The sequence below is a fragment of the Pelodiscus sinensis genome, chromosome 19 (genome assembly GCF_052426305.1).
Source record: "Pelodiscus sinensis isolate ZL-2025 chromosome 19, ASM5242630v1, whole genome shotgun sequence".
NCBI lineage: Eukaryota > Metazoa > Chordata > Testudines > Trionychidae > Pelodiscus > Pelodiscus sinensis.
Window position 1 is genome coordinate 7480622 of NC_143070.1, and position 16205 is coordinate 7496826.

Below are 16205 nucleotides of genomic sequence, written 5' to 3' on the forward strand. Positions count from 1 at the left end.
CCTCCCCCGGAGAAGCGCCGAGCGGCGCGGGGGAGCGGAGCCCAGGGGAAAGCCCCCAGGGAGGGGAGAGGGGGCGCACAGACGCAGGCGCGGCGGGCGAGGAAGGCAGCAGGACCCAGGAGGAGGAGGGGCCGAGACGCCAGGGGGAGCGGCACGCCCCGTGCGTGCCGGCTCAAAAGGGGGAGGGGCCGGAAGGGCCAGAGGCGGCCGGCACTTACCTTCTCTTGGCAGGCAGCCAGGGGAGAGATGCCGGAGGAGCAAGCGGGACGGAGGCGGGGAGCGGGACCCGCGCAGCCCTTGCCCGGGGCATCGGGACCCCTCGGCCGGGGGCACCGAGGAACGGAGCGGCCAGCGGACGGCCGCACACCCAGCGAACGGACGGCCGAGCCCGACGGAGGACCCGTCCCCGTCGCAGAGCCATGAGCGGGATCGGGAGCCGAGGGTCAGCCCGCAGTCCCAGGCTGAGCGGAAGCCCGGGCGGGGCAGCCAACGACCCAGGGCCCGAGCAAAGGGGTGCCGAGACTGCGGGGGGGGGGGTAGAGGCAAAAGGGGCCGGGGGGCCCGAATCTTGCCACAGCCCCGGCGGCCATTGCCACGTGGCTGACCTCCCGCCCCCCCCCCCCCCCTGCTGCTCCGCTTCTCCCCTTGTATTGGTTCCTATCTAGTCAATTTCACTCCCGTCCGTTTTATCCCCGCTGGCTCTGCAACCGGAGTAAACTAACTTTCCACTCTGGTCAGTTTCACTCCTGTCGATTTGTCCTGCCCCGGCGGCCATTGCCACGTGGCTGATCCCCCCACCCCCCCCCTCTGCTGCTCCGCTTCCCCCATTGTGTTGGTTCATAGCTGGTCAATTTCACTCCCGTTTATTCTGTCCCCGCTGGCTCTGCAACCCTTTCACCCTGGTCAGTTTCACTTCTATTTCATTCTTGTCCCGCTGCGCTAGCTCTGCAACCCGAGAGATTTAAACTTCCACTCTGATCAGTTTCGCTTCTATTTCATTCTCGTCCCGCTGTGCTGGCTCTGCAACCCCACTAAGCTAACTCCCCACTCTGGTCAGTTTCACTCCTATTTGTCTCGGCTCCCTCTGTGCCCCGGCGGCCATTGCCGCGTGGCTGACCTCCCGCCCCCCCCCCCGCTGCTCCGCTTCCCCCATTGTGTTGGCTCCTGCCTGGTCAGTTTCGCTCTCGTCCGTTCTGTCCCCGCTGGCTCTGCAGCCCCAGTGGTTTAGCCTCCCACTCTGATCGGTTTCGCCCCTGTCTGTTTCATTCTCGTCCCTGCTGCGCTGGCTCTGCAACCCTAGTAGGCTGGCTCCCCACTCTGGTCAGTGACATTCCTGTCGATTTGTCCCGGCTCTTTCCGTGCCCCTGCGGCCATTGCCACGTGGCTGATCCCCCCCCCCCCCCTGCTGCTCCGCTTCCCCCATTGTGTTGGTTCATAGCTGGTCAATTTCACTCCCGCCTATTCCGTCCCCGCTGGCTCGGCAGCCCTTTCCACTCTGGTCAGTTTCACCTTTGTCTGTTTCGTTCTCGTCCCCCGCTGCTGGCTCTGCAGCCGGAGTGGACTAACTTTCCACTCTGGTCAGTGTCGCTCCTGTCTGTTTGTCTCGGCTCTTTCCGTGCCCCGGCGGCCATTGCCACGTGGCTGACCCCTCCCCCGCCCCCCCTCTGCTGCTCCGCTTCCCCCATTGTATTGGCTCCTATCTAGTCAATATCACTCCCGTCTGTTCTATCCCCCCTGGCTCTGCAACCCGAATAAATTAACTTTCCACCCTAGTCAGCTTCACTTCTGTCTATTTCATTCTCGTCCCCCGCTGCGCCTCTGCTGCTCAGCTACCCCCTCCTTTTTGTTCTGGCTTTGCTCCTGGATCTTGTTTCACTTTCGTCTATCACTGCAACCCACCTCACTACTAAGTTTTACTTTCTGATTTTGTTTCGCTTTCGTCTATTGCCATTTGTTTGCGGTTTCTGTCTGCTTATCTCACTCTGGTCAGTTTCATTCTCATCAGTCTTGCTCTCGTCAGTTTCACCCTCGTCTGTTGCTCCTTCGCTTCCTGTCCCGCCTGCCTGTGGGTCCCCCAGCCCCGGGCTCCTGACAACTGGGGTTATGCGTTGGAGCACTCGTTATCGTTGCTAAATATTGTAGTACCTGGCGATTTCTCCAACGCAGACCCCCCTGGCCCTCTGAGAGGCCGCCTCCTGGCCCCCTGGTCCCCTCTGGGACCACCACAGCCAGAAGCCCCCTGCCCTGTTCCCCTCCCCCCCGGTCGAGTGTCTCTGTGTTCTATCTTTCAGTATGTCGAGACGCCCTGCCAGCCCCGCGAATGCCGCGTCGGGAGACTCCAGCTCCTCCGACGGCTTCCTGTGGCGACCTGTCCGGATGGGAACCAGACGGCACCCGCCAGGCCTGCTGCCCAGTGACCTGCCCAGAGCCCGGACACCACCAGATGCCAGAGGGCCCCCCCGAGAGCCGTGCAACGTCCAACACCCCGTGGCCGGAGACTCGATACCATCGTTCCAGCCCCCGCCGGTTCCAGATGCCAGTTCCAGCCCGGCCCGGTGTGGCCCTGCCGCCATGCCACCCGCAGTCCTTTCCTCCCTCCCTTCCTCCGCTGTCGACTGGGCGCTCCCGCTAGACCTGGACAGCAACTTTGCCCCCTGCTTTGCTGGGTCCGGGGTGTCCCCTATTGGAGGGGACACCGACCGATTTAACCGCGTCTGGACCCCGCCCCAGGAGGAGATCGCCCTGCTGAGCCCCCCCCAAACGCTGCTACCTGTAATTCCTTCCCCACCCCTGACCTGGGACTTAGTCTGCTGGCCCAACTCTGCCAGCCCCATCCTGCCTGAGGCCCTGGAGGTGTGGTCATCCTCGTGGCCCCCTCCATCTCCAGTCCCTACCCCTGCCATATTAGGGCTACAGCCCCAGTCTCCCCTGAGCTCCAATACCTCCCCCCTACGCTCTGACCCAGGCACCGCCAGCCCGGAACAATCTCCCCGGGCGGCCCAGAGCGACCAGCCGTCCCCAACCCACGTTCCCGCTCCTGCCCGCACGGCTACCGCTCCGAGCACGGCTACCACCGCTGTCGCCTCGTATGCCGATGCCGTTAGGGCCAATCTCTCAGGGAGTACCTCCAGCTCAGAGAGTGCTACCGACCCCAGGGGACCCCGCAGACACAGCACGGGGACCCCACCGCCCCACGTCCCGACACCAGTCACAAGGGCTGCCGGCTTGAGACCGATTAGAACATGCCGGCAGCAAGCAATTCCCGTCTCACTGCTCTCGGAGCGCTGCTCCAGTGACTCCCCCTCCCCCATCTGGTCAGGTAGTGACGACTCGGCGTCCTCCCCCTCCTATGTTCCTGACCCCCTGCCTCTCCGTACTCGCCCGAGGCGGGAACCCCGTATCCCCCCACCCAGCGACGAGTTCCAGGGGCTCGCGCTTATCGAGTTCCCGATCCCTAAGAATCGCCCCGCCTGCCCATGCTGCTCCACCTACAAGGGGCTCACAACCACCACCTCTCTGCGCCAGCACATCAGGCAGGTGCACAAAAAGAAGGTGGGCTTCCGCTGTGCCCACTGTGCCAAGCCCTTCTTAGCCCTAGCGGGGTGTAAGGTCCACCAGTCACGGTGCCCCGCCCTCCCTAGGGGAACACCTGCCAGCTCACCCCTAGAGCAAGAACCCTCCCCGGACCGCTTAGCCGCGACCTCGCCTCCACCAACCACACCTGCCACTCCAAGCCAGGAGCCCGTTATCCCCCAAGACCCAAACAGCCATGGGTACTCCTCTAGCCGCAGTTCCGCCGTTAGCGGCAGGCCCCCTAGGCCCTCCAGAATTCCCACCCTCCTCCAGCCCCACCAGCGAACCGCAGCCTCCATCAGCCTCGCCAACCTGTCCCAGACGGTTCGGGAATACGTCCGAGGCGTAAGACTCAACGTGGCGGAGAGACGGACCAGCGCCCCTCCGCGGCTCCAACCCTACTGCCCTCCCTCACGAGACAACAACACCAGGTACCGACCCGGCCAGAGGGAGGGACCCAGCCAGGCTCGTGGAGGAGACATCATCAGCAGTCGCCCTCCTGCCGCCCCCAGTAGTCGCCACGGCGCACCCAGATCCAGCGCCGGACCCGCCGCCGACACCGCTCTCCCGCCTCCTGCTCCAGACCGCAGACCCACCGCACGCCGCGACGACCCGCGCTCGGCTCTGGACGCTCCAGAGCAGCGCCGCACCACCGCACACGCCTCCCCGACTCCCGACCCAGGGGAACACCGGGCCCCTGCCGCCTCACCCGCCGTACCCGAGACTGCACAACCAGACAGCCAGCGGGTGAGGAGCAACCGAGAGCGCACTGCCACCGCCTGGCAGCTCCTCTGGATAGAGGAACTGAGAGACACAAACTCCTTCCGTGACCTGGAAGACGTGGTCAAAAGATTCACGGAGGAGCTAGCAGAGGGACTCGTGCCCGACGAACAAGCCCCGACCCGTACGCAGCACCCCCGACGCGGACCCCCAGCACCGAGACCCGACACCGAACCCGCCATAAACAACAGAAGAAACAATCGCCAGACCGACACGGTAGCCGCCACCCGCCTCCAGCGCCTGTACTGGTCCAACCGTCCCAAGGCGATGAGGGAGATCCTCGAGGAACCCTCGCCATTCTGCGACGTTCCCGCAGACCGCCTACACGCCTACTTTACCGATGTCTTTGACCACGCAGCATGCCCCGAGACCCACCGCCCAGACTGCTTGCCCCGGCTGCCTCGTGTCCACTCCGCAGACGACCTGGAGCGTGACTTTACCCCTAAAGAGGTGTTTGCCAGGCTCGCCAGGACCTCCAACACGGCACCGGGGAAAGACGGCATCAGGTACCAGGTGTTCAAGAAGCGTGACCCTGGTTGCCTCGTACTCGCCGCCATCTTCAACCTGTGCAAGCAGTTCCGGCGTATCCCCAGCGCCTGGAAGTCGTCCATGACGGTTCTGCTCTACAAGAAGGGCGACCGGCAAGACCCTGGGAACTGGAGACCCATCTCCCTCTCCAGCACCATTTATAAACTTTACACCAGCTGCCTCGCCGCGAGACTTACGGACTGGGCGGTAAGCGGAGGTGCCATCAGCGCCGCCCAGAAGGGCTTCATGTCCTGCGAGGGGTGCTACGAGCACAACTACGTGCTACAGGCGGCCATCCAGTCAGCCAGACGGCGGCAAAAGCAGTGCGCTATGGCTTGGCTGGACTTCACCAACGCCTTCGGGTCCATCCCCCACCACCTCATCTTCGACACCCTGTGGGAATTTGGCCTTCCGGACTTTTTCCTCCACCTACTCAAAGACCGATACAGTGACTGTACCACCACCATCCGCGCCGAAGAAGGCGAGACCGCCCCCATCCTCCTCAGGCGCGGGGTCAAACAGGGCTGCCCCCTCAGCCCCATCGTATTCAACCTGGCCATGGAACCGCTCCTGCGCGCCATGGCGAATAGCCCCGCCGGCTTCAACTTGTACGGCAAAAAGATCAGCGCCCTGGCCTACGCCGACAACCTCGTCCTCCTGGCCGACAACCCAGAGGGCCTCCGCATACTCCTGGAGGTCGCCAGCTGCGCGGCCGAATGGATGGGCCTGCGCTTCAACGCCAGGAAGTGCGCCTCTCTGCACATCTCCGGCGACGCCGGCGCCCCAGTAAACCTGACGCAGTTCCAGATCCAGGGGGAGCCCATGACCGCCCTGGCCGACGGCGAATCCTACTTACACCTCGGCACGCCGACCGGCATCCGCGTCCAACAGACCCCAATGGCAACCATCGACGGGATTCTCGAGGACGCCAAGAAGATTGACAGCTCCCTGCTCGCCCCTTGGCAAAAGATCAACGCCTTGAACACTTTCCTCATCTCCCGCATCCGCTTCGCTCTCAGGGGCTCTGCTGTCGCCGAGGGGCCACTGAACAAGGCAGACCGCGCCATCCGGCAGCTGGTCCGGAAATGGCTCTACCTCCCCCAAAGGGCCAGCTCCGACATCATATACATCTCGCACAGGCAAGGGGGTGCCAACGTCCCGCGCATGGGAGACCTGTGCGACATCACCGTCGTGACACATGCCTTCCGCCTCTTGACCTGCCCAGACCGTAGAGTGCGCACCATCGCGAGCGCCACCCTGCAAGAGACCATCGGCAAGCGCGCCGCCAGGGCCCCCGCTCCGCAAGACATCGTCGCCTTCCTCAACGGTTCTCTCGAGAACAACCTAGGATGGCAAGGGGGAGAATTGTCCTCCCTCTGGTCCCGCGCCGCCACCCGCCGCCTGGGGAAGAGGATCGGTTGCCGCTGGACCTGGGCAGAGGAACGAGGCGAGATGGGCATCCTGATCCCGCGCAGAAACTCCGACCAGAACAGCGTCATCATGCCGCCCACCCGAAAGCTGTTGGAGAGAGTCCTGAAATCCACCCTCCGCGGCCTCTACGCCGAGAACCTGAAAAAGAAACCAGACCAGGGCAAGGTGTTTGAGGCATCCAGCAAGTGGACAGCCAGCAACCACTTCCTTTCCGGGGGGAGCTTCACCCGCTTCGCCGACTGGCGCTTCGTTCACAGGGCCCGCCTCAACTGCGTCCCCCTCAACGGAGCCGTCCGCTTCGGCAACCGGGACAAGCAATGCAGACGCTGTGGTTTCAAGAACGAGACCCTGCCCCACGTCCTCTGCGGCTGCGAGATGCACTCCGAGGCCTAGAAACTGTGCCACAACGCCATCCAGGCTGGGTGGAGGGGGGGGGGGGGGGGGGGTTGGCCACGTGGGGGGAGATGGGGCCAGCCGCCAGCGCACGTGGGGGATGGAAGGGGAGGCCGCGTGGTGACCCATCAGAGGCCCGGGACCAAAGGGCCTGGTCCACGGTCTGTGCTGGGTCCCGGGGTGTCTAGACACTCCGGCGCCGCAGCCGAAACTCCTATCCCGTGGGGCAAGCGGCGGTAGAAAGCTAAATCACTGGGCTGGGCGGAGGGGGCCGTCTGGCCACGCGGGGGAAAGAGAAGGCCATGGGAGGGGGGGGGAGGGTAGGCCGCGGGGTGGCCGACCAGGGACCCTGGACCGGGGGGGGTCCGGTCCGCGGGCCGCGCCGGTGTCAGGGTGTTCCGGCGCCGCAGCCGAACCGCCGCTCATGTGGGCCAAGCGGCGGCAGAAAGCTAAATCACCGGGCCAGGCGGCGGGGGGGGGGGGGGGGGCTGGACATGTGGGGGGAGAGGGGGCCAGCCGCCGGCGCACGGGAGGGGGAGACCGCGGGGGGGCTTACCATGTTCCCCCCTTTTTTCCCACCCCAGGGGCTGAGTTTAAACCGCCCCCCCATACCCCAAGAGGGAATCAAGGGAGCATTGGCCCTCCCACAACGTGCGGTTCCCAATACACACTACCTGTCCGCTTGCTCAATTAGGACACCCTCAGGGGCCCCCTGGCCATACTCCCTGTTTTTGCAGGGGTGGCCCTGGCCAGGGAAAACAAAAAACCCTGACATGGGTCAGACCCCGGGGGAGCCAGAGCTCTACCCACCCATGGGGTCTTACACACATACCTCCTCCCGATAACCCACTGGGGACATCAGAACAGGACACGGTGGGGCGTTCGATCACCCTAACCGCGCCAAAAGGGAACGGAGGAAGCATTGGCCTTCCCGCAACTCGCAGTTCCCAATACCCATTACCCACCCACCCACCCACTCCACTGGGACCCAACCCTGACAAGGGACAGGCCCTGGGAGAGCCAAAGCTCTGCCCATCCAAAGGGTCTCTCACATATACCTTTCCCCAGCAATCCTCCAAAAGTATGACATAGAAAAGACATTGCGACATGAGGCTGACATTGAAATGGCTTTAAGGAACATCTCAAAAGCCCAAGAAAGGCAACAGAGACAGTATTCCAAAAGGCACAGGTCAAAATACGGTGACATAAAATTTGATGTTGGGCTATTACTGAATGCTAGGAAGAGAACAAGAAAAGGCGGAGTACTAGAACCGACATATCGTGGACCATACAAAATTACTAGTATTGAGGGGAAGACAGTAAAATTAGAAACCGTGTCAGGAAAAATGTTAGCAACCAAGTACAGCATTGCACATTTAAAACCGTTGAAAGAGCCACTACAATTTCCTCCCAATAGTACAACAGAGGAAAGAATAGTAACTGAAGTGACAGCGGGTAACAATGGCACCACAAATCCCTGTGAAAAAATTCAAAAATTGGATGGGCCTGAATCACAGAATTCTCAGGTTCAACCATTGAACTTTATAATAAAGACATCAACAGAAGAAGAGGAGATAGTGGAGGATCTTATCGCAAATGATAAAATGCAGGAGGAATTTGATTTCTGTGACATGATGATGGATGTGGAAGACAAAGAATGGTTTCAGAAAGGTACTTTGTCAACTAAATCACATTTCCAAAACAGTTTTTAAACACAATTGCATGTATCAAGTTTAAGAAAAAAAGAAAGTCTTTCACACCAAAAAAATAAATAAATAAAATCAGAGAAAAAGGGTACTGAAATTTGCTGCAAGTATAGGCAGTCCCCGGGTTACATAGATCCGACTTACATCGGATCCCTACTTAAACAGGGTGAGGCAACCCCGCACTAGCTGCTTCCCCACAGCAGACCAGGGAGACGAGAAGCTAGCGCCCCCCCCCCTCTCCCCTCCCCAGCAGACCAGGGAGACATGGAGCGGCTTTTCTCAGCAGACACCTCAGCTTGAGAATAAAGGACTGAGGGAAGTGAGGTGTGGGAGAATAAAACTGAGCTCTGGAGAAATGTTTGGCTAGAGTTTCCCCTACAATATGTACCAGTTCTGACTTGCATACAAATTCAACTTAAGAACAAACCTACAGTCCCTATCTTGTACGTAACCCGGGGACTGCCTGAAATGGGTTATTTTTTTCTTTCCAGTAAAATTTGCCATGAATGGAAAACAGAAAGAGAGACTGGAGGCCAAAGTGGGAAATTTCAAATTGTATGGCTCTTCTTTTCATTGCCTGAAACCAAGAAGCTGGATATGTGATGAGGTAATCTTAATTAACACTAAAAGTGTATGGAAAGATAAATGTGTAATGTAATATTATTTACAATGTTCCCTTTCTGTCATCATGTGTTTTAGGTTATTGATGCGTATTTCAGCTGTCTAGTCGAGACATCGGGGGAAGGTAGGCCACATAATGTGATACTACATAACTGTCTGAATTGTATCACTTCCTTAACACCAATGGGAAAGTAAGACATACTATGGCTTTCACAATATTTTTGAAATAATCTACAACTGCCACTGCAAAATTTGAAGTGATGTAAATGCAAAATAAGAGGTATTGAAATGCATTTTGAGAATAATATACGCCATGCAATACTTGATCTGTTGATATTTAAACTTGTTAGTCTATAATTATCATGTTGTACACTTGCATAATAAATCTTTGCCCTAATGAATAATGTCTTATATTACATATGACAATATAAGTTTTTTACTATTCCTTTTTTTCCCCCCATGAATGTCGTATATAAACTTTTTGATAACAGTACGGATCCCTTGTATGGATGTGTATATTACACTTATTAACTATTTTATGTTTTCCCTTCAAAACAGGATAGTGAAGAAAAAACTCAAGAGAAGCTAGACACCACATTTACTTGGTGTCTAAGGATCCCTAAGTAATACTAATTATCGATCACAGAAATAATCTGATAAGTAATCTTAGGTTCTTTATATGCATAAAAGAGTGAATAATGCATTAAGATCTTGGTTGTCTGTCAACAGGTAGAAGCCATCTCTGCAGTTGTCTGCCTAACAGAATCTGTGTGGCAACAACGAGACATGAAATCGAAGGTAAAGATTTACAATATTTCTTACATTGCATGAACAGAGCACATTCGTAATGATGACACTAACCTAAATGTTAAATGACAATGCTATTTTTGATGGGTAGTGCATAAATTAATGTAAATCAGGATACTAAATTAAGATAGTATAATACTCGTGTCATTGTTGGCTTATCTTTCAACTTTTATTTTGAACCTAATTTTTAAAATTTAATTACAGAGCAGATTTCTTCTTCAGGAGATACTGTTACTTCCTTACAACGCACCAAATCACTGGGTTCTGGCAGTAAGATGATTTCTATTTCACTTCTGTAATATGTGGAATGAAAGTGGTATTAGGTGATAACACAGCTGGGTGGCAGTGGTCTTATGTCCTCAGCTATGGATGTTACGTAAGTTCATTTATGGAAATGAAAGTGGAATGAGAGTGTTTCTATTCTGAGAGCACCGTTTCTTAATGAAAACAAGCTAATGTGAAATGGGATGAAAACGTCAACAGATGTGAAAATTTTGTTACTAAGTGAGAGATCACTGAATTCAGAATATGATATTTGACTTTGTGTTAGTCATTCCAAAGGATAAAATGTGAATATTTGGTTGTGTAAGTCAGTAATAAACCTCAAGAATTATCACATTATCAACCTAACTTGTACATGTTGTCTACACTTACAGATAGCACTGATGGGTACACAAGAACTGTTAATAATCGATCCATTGGGTGAAGAGCTGAGCTATGAAAGAAAATTTCTTAGAAACTGGAGGTGAATGCTAAGATTTATGTGTTCAGTGATCCTACGCTGTTGGTGTTTAAATAGTTTAGAGTTATGTATCAATAGTGAGAGTAATATATTCCTGTTTGCAGCAAAGAATCTCGTAAAGACCATGTTCTCGTACTGAATGTGCTTACTGATGTCATAGCAGTGAACTTATGTTATTTGAATCTAGATTAATAATTCATATCATTTGTACACGAGGCATTTGAATGATGCATAGATCAGTAGGTGTTATCCATATGGGGCACAGCAAAGCAGGTGATACATAATCACTTTTGATATGTCACTACTACAGAATGTATGTGTACGGAAGTATGTTTGTATAAAATGAGAAATACGTCATATATATCATTAATTAGAGATAGCTTAAAAAGAATTTACTCAATGTACAGAAAATAAAAGAAAAATACTGAAGATAAAATAGATGTTATAAGGAGTGACATAATTGCTTCCACTAATATTTCAGAAACTTCATCAAAGTAGAAGAGAGACTATCATTATCAAAATGGAAGAGTCAAATTATAAATCATAAGAGACAAATTGATGGGCACAACTGCGGACCACTCATCATAAAGGTTAGTAACAAAACATTGTCTGTATTGTTTCCTATTTTTGTGTCATTAGCAGAGGTGGTAGTAAATGAAAAAGAATACTGGTTGAACTGCAAAGGCATCCTTGCCAAAGTGTGTGGGCTGTGCTCTGGGACTTCATAATTGCTGTTGCCGTCACAGCATACTCTAATCGATGTTAATTATGACATGTTTTCTAAACAGAAGTCTTGTTAGTTTGCAGAAACGTATTTGAAGCTGAAAAACATCAGTTCTGTGGACATATCAGAGGAGGCAAATAATGAGTTTAGAAGAGACATAGCAATTCTTCTAATGAAGGAGTCAGGTAATTATTTAATCACATGCTCGATGGACTCATTAAGCACATGACAAGGCAATAGGAAGTGTTTAAATAGGTGGTGTAAAACACAGTCAACCTAATACCCCTAAAGTTTGAGAGCACAGGTTTGGGTATGTAATGCTGACCATGCAACAATAATATCAGTAAATACCAAACACCTTAGATTTTGCGAATTGTTACTATTGTTATAAAAGTGTAAGAAATAAACCGGTCTACTTTATATTCAGATGTAGTGGAGTTACAGTTTATAAACAGAAGATAAAAACAAATTAAATAAATAAAAACACATGACTACTTTAAGATTAAAACAGTAACCAATAATGCTGTAGTAGCATGTAGAGTGCTGTTCATTAAATATTTTGCATGTAATTGCTATGTATTTATTTTGCAGAAAGCATAGAAGAATTCTGCATATATTGCAATAGGATAAACTGTGAAAAGAAAAGTGAGGAATACACTATGGTAAGATAATACGGATGTGTATATATCACATGCCCTAATCTTTTTAATATTATCGAATTTGATACAAACCCGAGAACACTACACGTTTCCATCATGGTCGTAGTACAGAGGTGAACAAACTGCGGTACATAGGACACATATGGAATACATAAACATTCTGCCTTGACCTAGAGATGACGGTCATGTAATAGCCTCGAACTCTGAACACCCTCCCCTGCCTCATCTGCTCACCTTGCCAAAAGCGTTCTAGCAGTTCTAGGCGTAGGGACTGCATTGCACAGCGTAATGGCTTGTTACAGCCATGAAGCACTGCTGCCAGTCCTGCGGCTCAGAGGACAGAGAGCAGGATGGCTGAATAAGGTTTGGAGGTAACACTGGACAGACAGGAAGCAGACCAGAGGTGGTTGGATGGGAGGGAGTTCTGAGTTTTGTAGTTATGGCGTATGATTTCAGAGTGGGCTGAATTGGGGCGGGGAACATATTTTATAAGGAGTCAAAGATTTCCGGACAAGTCAATGAATAAAATTTGGAAACCATAATGTGACTCTCTCAAAAAATTGTTATCAAACAGCACTGATAGCAACATCTTAGGAAAAGATTACATGAGGAAGGAATGCCATGATTGCGTAGAAAGTATGTGTTGCATTATAAGTTGTGAGAGTTATTTTTCTTGTCTGTCACTTACCAAAGCTCCAGTGTGATTCCTGCAAGAGGTGGGCACATATTCCGTGCATTCTGGAAGGAATCAATGCAGAAACGCTAAATGATAAGCAGACAGACTACAAGTGCCAAAAATGTTCATAGTGCAGTTCTACTTCATAAAGATGACAAAATATGTAAATAGATTATGATACTATGAAATAATACATTTTTGAAGTATGAATTATATTGATCAGAATTTGCGTTAATTTGCATTATACATACACAACAACACAAAATACGGAAGCATCCCCTGAGTGCGTTAGCAAGGAGGTAGCAAATTGAGAGATTTTTCTACCAAAAAACACAGTTCCTCTGAATTTGCAACCAGCCAGCAAAGGTAGCAATTCCTGAGCAGTTGTACCGAATGTCATGTATGTATGACAGAAACTGTGACGGTCACAAAAACTGAGAGGTTTCACTTTGACTATACACCGGATTGCAACTGTCTTATAGGTAATAGGACAGGGATTATGGGGAATAAAGGGTCTAAGATAGATCCAAAAACCCCATTGGGTAAAATGCTGCAGATTTATAGTCAGCCAGGGAAATTGCCAGCAGGTCTTAAGCTCAGGAGGCTGGCAAAGCTCACACACGCGTGGAATGAATATACTTATGTAGAATCAGAATTACAATTCCCAGTTCAAGGTACCTTTCAATTAGAGAAATTAAATTATTTCTGCCAATTGTTTCAGTTTTTCATTTGAGTCCTTTAGGCTAGCCATTATGGATTTCTCTCTTAATTTAGAGGCCTGATCATCCCAGAGAGGCCAATAATTCATCTGGGAGGGGTGACTGGACTCTAAAACACCCTTTAAATAAAGGAGAAATCTGACTCCTCTAAAGTTTGTCCACTCCGTATGTTCCTACAACAAGCGCGCCCAGCGGAATCTACCCATCCATCTCGAAACCCCCAGCTCCGCTGCCAGACTCACCTGAAGAAGATCTATTGGACCTGTGGGTCCCCAATTTCCCGGCTCCCCTTTCCACCGGCCTGCCCCAGCATCAGCAAGTATTGCTTGCCAATCATTCAGCTGCATCAGCCCAATTTGAATCCCCCGCACATACTCACACCTCTGCAGGGGCAGTGGGGAATGTCAACCTGGCCAATAAAACTTCGGATTGTGAGCACACTCAGAGTCCAGTAATTCTGAAGCGGTCAGAAGTCTCCTCAAAAATGCTGCAGCGGACATTGGGAAAAGACTTAAAGGACCTGGGGTTTGTTATAACTAAAATAGATCCCGAAAATAACTCAGTGACTATAAGTAATGAAGTAAATAAGGATGTGATTATTGAAGTTGGACCTAAAAGTTTTCCTGGACTGTTTAAAGAGAATATTAATCTTTTCCCACTAAGACAATTTCCTAATCCAGCAGGGGGTGCCCCAGCACTTATCCACGTCCGCTGGACACCTAATGACATCATGAATTTTAGACTTACTCTCCCAAAAATGAGAGGATCCTGTGGGCTTGCAAAGGGAGCTGCGCCAGATTTTTGAAGTTTATCAGCCTACCCACAGAGACATGCTACTCTCGGGAATAATGGAACCCCATGAGAAGCAAGCTCTTTACACCCAAGCAAGGCGAGGCCCCGGGGATACTCCTGCCCACCTGGGTGAGCAATGGCCCCAAGATTTGCCAGGAATTCCTGCTACTGCTGCAGAACGTACCGGGCTAGCAAATGACCGTACAGGTCTCCTAAATGCAATTACCGAAATGGTTCCAGTGCAAACTGATTGGTCTAAAGTATATAACTGCCAACAGAAGCCAGATGAAAGCCCTATTGATTTTCAGGCAAGGCTCTTTGCAGCCATGAGGCAGTATAGCACCTTTAACCCAAATGATGCCAATATGCGCACTATGGTAGTAACCACCTTTCTGCAGAATTTAAGACCAGAAATTGGGGACAAGATTATTAATAATATGATTGGATGGAAAATGGAAACTACTGAGAAAGTTTTGGAAGCTGCAACTCAGTTCTTTGACAACTTGCAAATAGAAAAACAAAAGAAAAAGGAACTTAAAAATACCCTAATGGCACTACAAATACAAGATTTACAAGGCCACGGGCAACCAAAAGGTCAGAGGGAAGGCCCAAACAGACCCCGGCGTGGCCCCCAACCTAATGTTGTGTGTAATTACTGTGGTGGGTTTGGCCATTGGAAAAATGAATGCCGTAAAAGAAGTCATTGGAAAAATGAATGCCGTAAAAGACGACAAACTAGATTTAACCAGGGCCCTCAACAGACAGTCTGGACCATTGCCAAAAGGACAGAGGTGGCCCAATACTAACCCCTTTCCAGCAGGTGCACCCAACAGAGACTACCCTCCGGAGGACCGACAAAGACGACAAACTAGATTTAACCAGGGCCCTCAACAGACAGTCTGGACCATTGCCAAAAGGACAGAGGTGGCCCAATACTAACCCCTTTCCAGCAGGTGCACCCAACAGAGACTACCCTCCGGAGGACCGACAAAGGAGTACCGTATATACTCGAGTATAAGCCGAGTTTTTCTGCACATTTTTTGTGCTGAAAAATGCCCCCCTCGGCTTATACTCGAGTCAGCGTCTCGAGAACTGAGGAAAGTGAGTACGCTGGTCAGGTTCTAAGGCATCCAGGTTGTCGTATCTGTCAGGAGGTGTTATTGTTATGGACTGTGCTGTAAATTCATCATCAAAGTATCTCGTGTCAATTTCTGAGGTCTGAAAGCTCTATGTATGTGTGATGAACAGCGCACATACATAGGCTTGTTGGCTGCACAGTGACTGCCAGTGATTGGCTTGTCACTGTGCTGTGGGCAGGGGGTGGGTCCGGAGGCAGAAGCGTGGCTCGGCGCAGGCTGAAGAGAAGAGATAAGGTAAGGGGCCTGAATGGAAAGGATAAAATGCTTATGGAAAGCAGGATCTGCCCAGAGATTGTGGAAATATTTTATCCTCTGTGTCAGGGGAATGGTATATGTGGAGAGGGAGTTGCCATCTGCAAGTTTCCCTCAGCTAAAAACACGAAAACAGCTAGGAAGCCGGGACACCTGAGGAAAAGAGCTATGGGTTGTGGCTGCTTAAAATGTATGTCAAGGCAACATTTAAAAAAAGCTAAAATATTATTCATACAGTACATCTATGCCTGTGTTCTTGCTAAATCATACCTGTGTTCTGGCTACAATGCCTGTGTTCTGGCTACAATATACCCCACTTATGACGCTGAGCTGTATACTCCTTACACAATATGTGGAATACAGGGGATGGAGTGGGTGGATTCTATAAGGAGTGGGGCTTATGAGAAGTAAGAGGGGTCAAAACGGAGGGACGGGGCCTGGCGCCCCCCCATCCTAAAAATTCTTTTTTTTTTATCATGTTAGAAATGGATCCCAATATCGGTACTTCTAATCCTGGACCAAAACAAAAACGCAGGTCATACGAAGCTGGTTTAAAACTTAAGGTTGTGTCAAGAGCAGAAGAAAGCAATAACAGTATTGCAAGTAGGGAATTTAGTGTTGACGAAAAACAAGTAAGGGAGTGGCGGAAAATGAAAGCTGACT

At 51.5% G+C, this 16205-nt stretch overlaps 1 protein-coding gene, 1 long non-coding RNA gene and 1 pseudogene across 3 annotated transcripts; all 3 read left to right on the forward strand.

Moving 5' to 3' along the window:
* Positions 1-1720: 1720 nt before the first annotated feature.
* LOC149522137 (uncharacterized) lies at positions 1721-6705 on the forward strand. The gene has a single exon (XM_089771480.1). The coding sequence runs from the start codon at positions 2293-2295 to the stop codon at positions 6703-6705; it is 4413 nt and encodes a 1470-aa protein (XP_089627606.1). The 5' UTR covers positions 1721-2292.
* A 773-nt stretch (positions 6706-7478) lies between these two features.
* Positions 7479-9118, forward strand: LOC149522138 (uncharacterized; annotated as a pseudogene). The gene is made up of 3 exons (XR_016347415.1): positions 7479-7482; positions 7708-8376; positions 8903-9118. The product of XR_016347415.1 is annotated as an uncharacterized LOC149522138 (transcript).
* An 845-nt stretch (positions 9119-9963) lies between these two features.
* Positions 9964-12174, forward strand: LOC149522139 (uncharacterized). The gene is made up of 5 exons (XR_016347322.1): positions 9964-10109; positions 10496-10584; positions 11063-11171; positions 11382-11490; positions 11897-12174. It is a non-coding gene; the product is annotated as an uncharacterized LOC149522139 (long non-coding RNA).
* The last annotated feature ends 4031 nt before the right edge of the window (positions 12175-16205 follow it).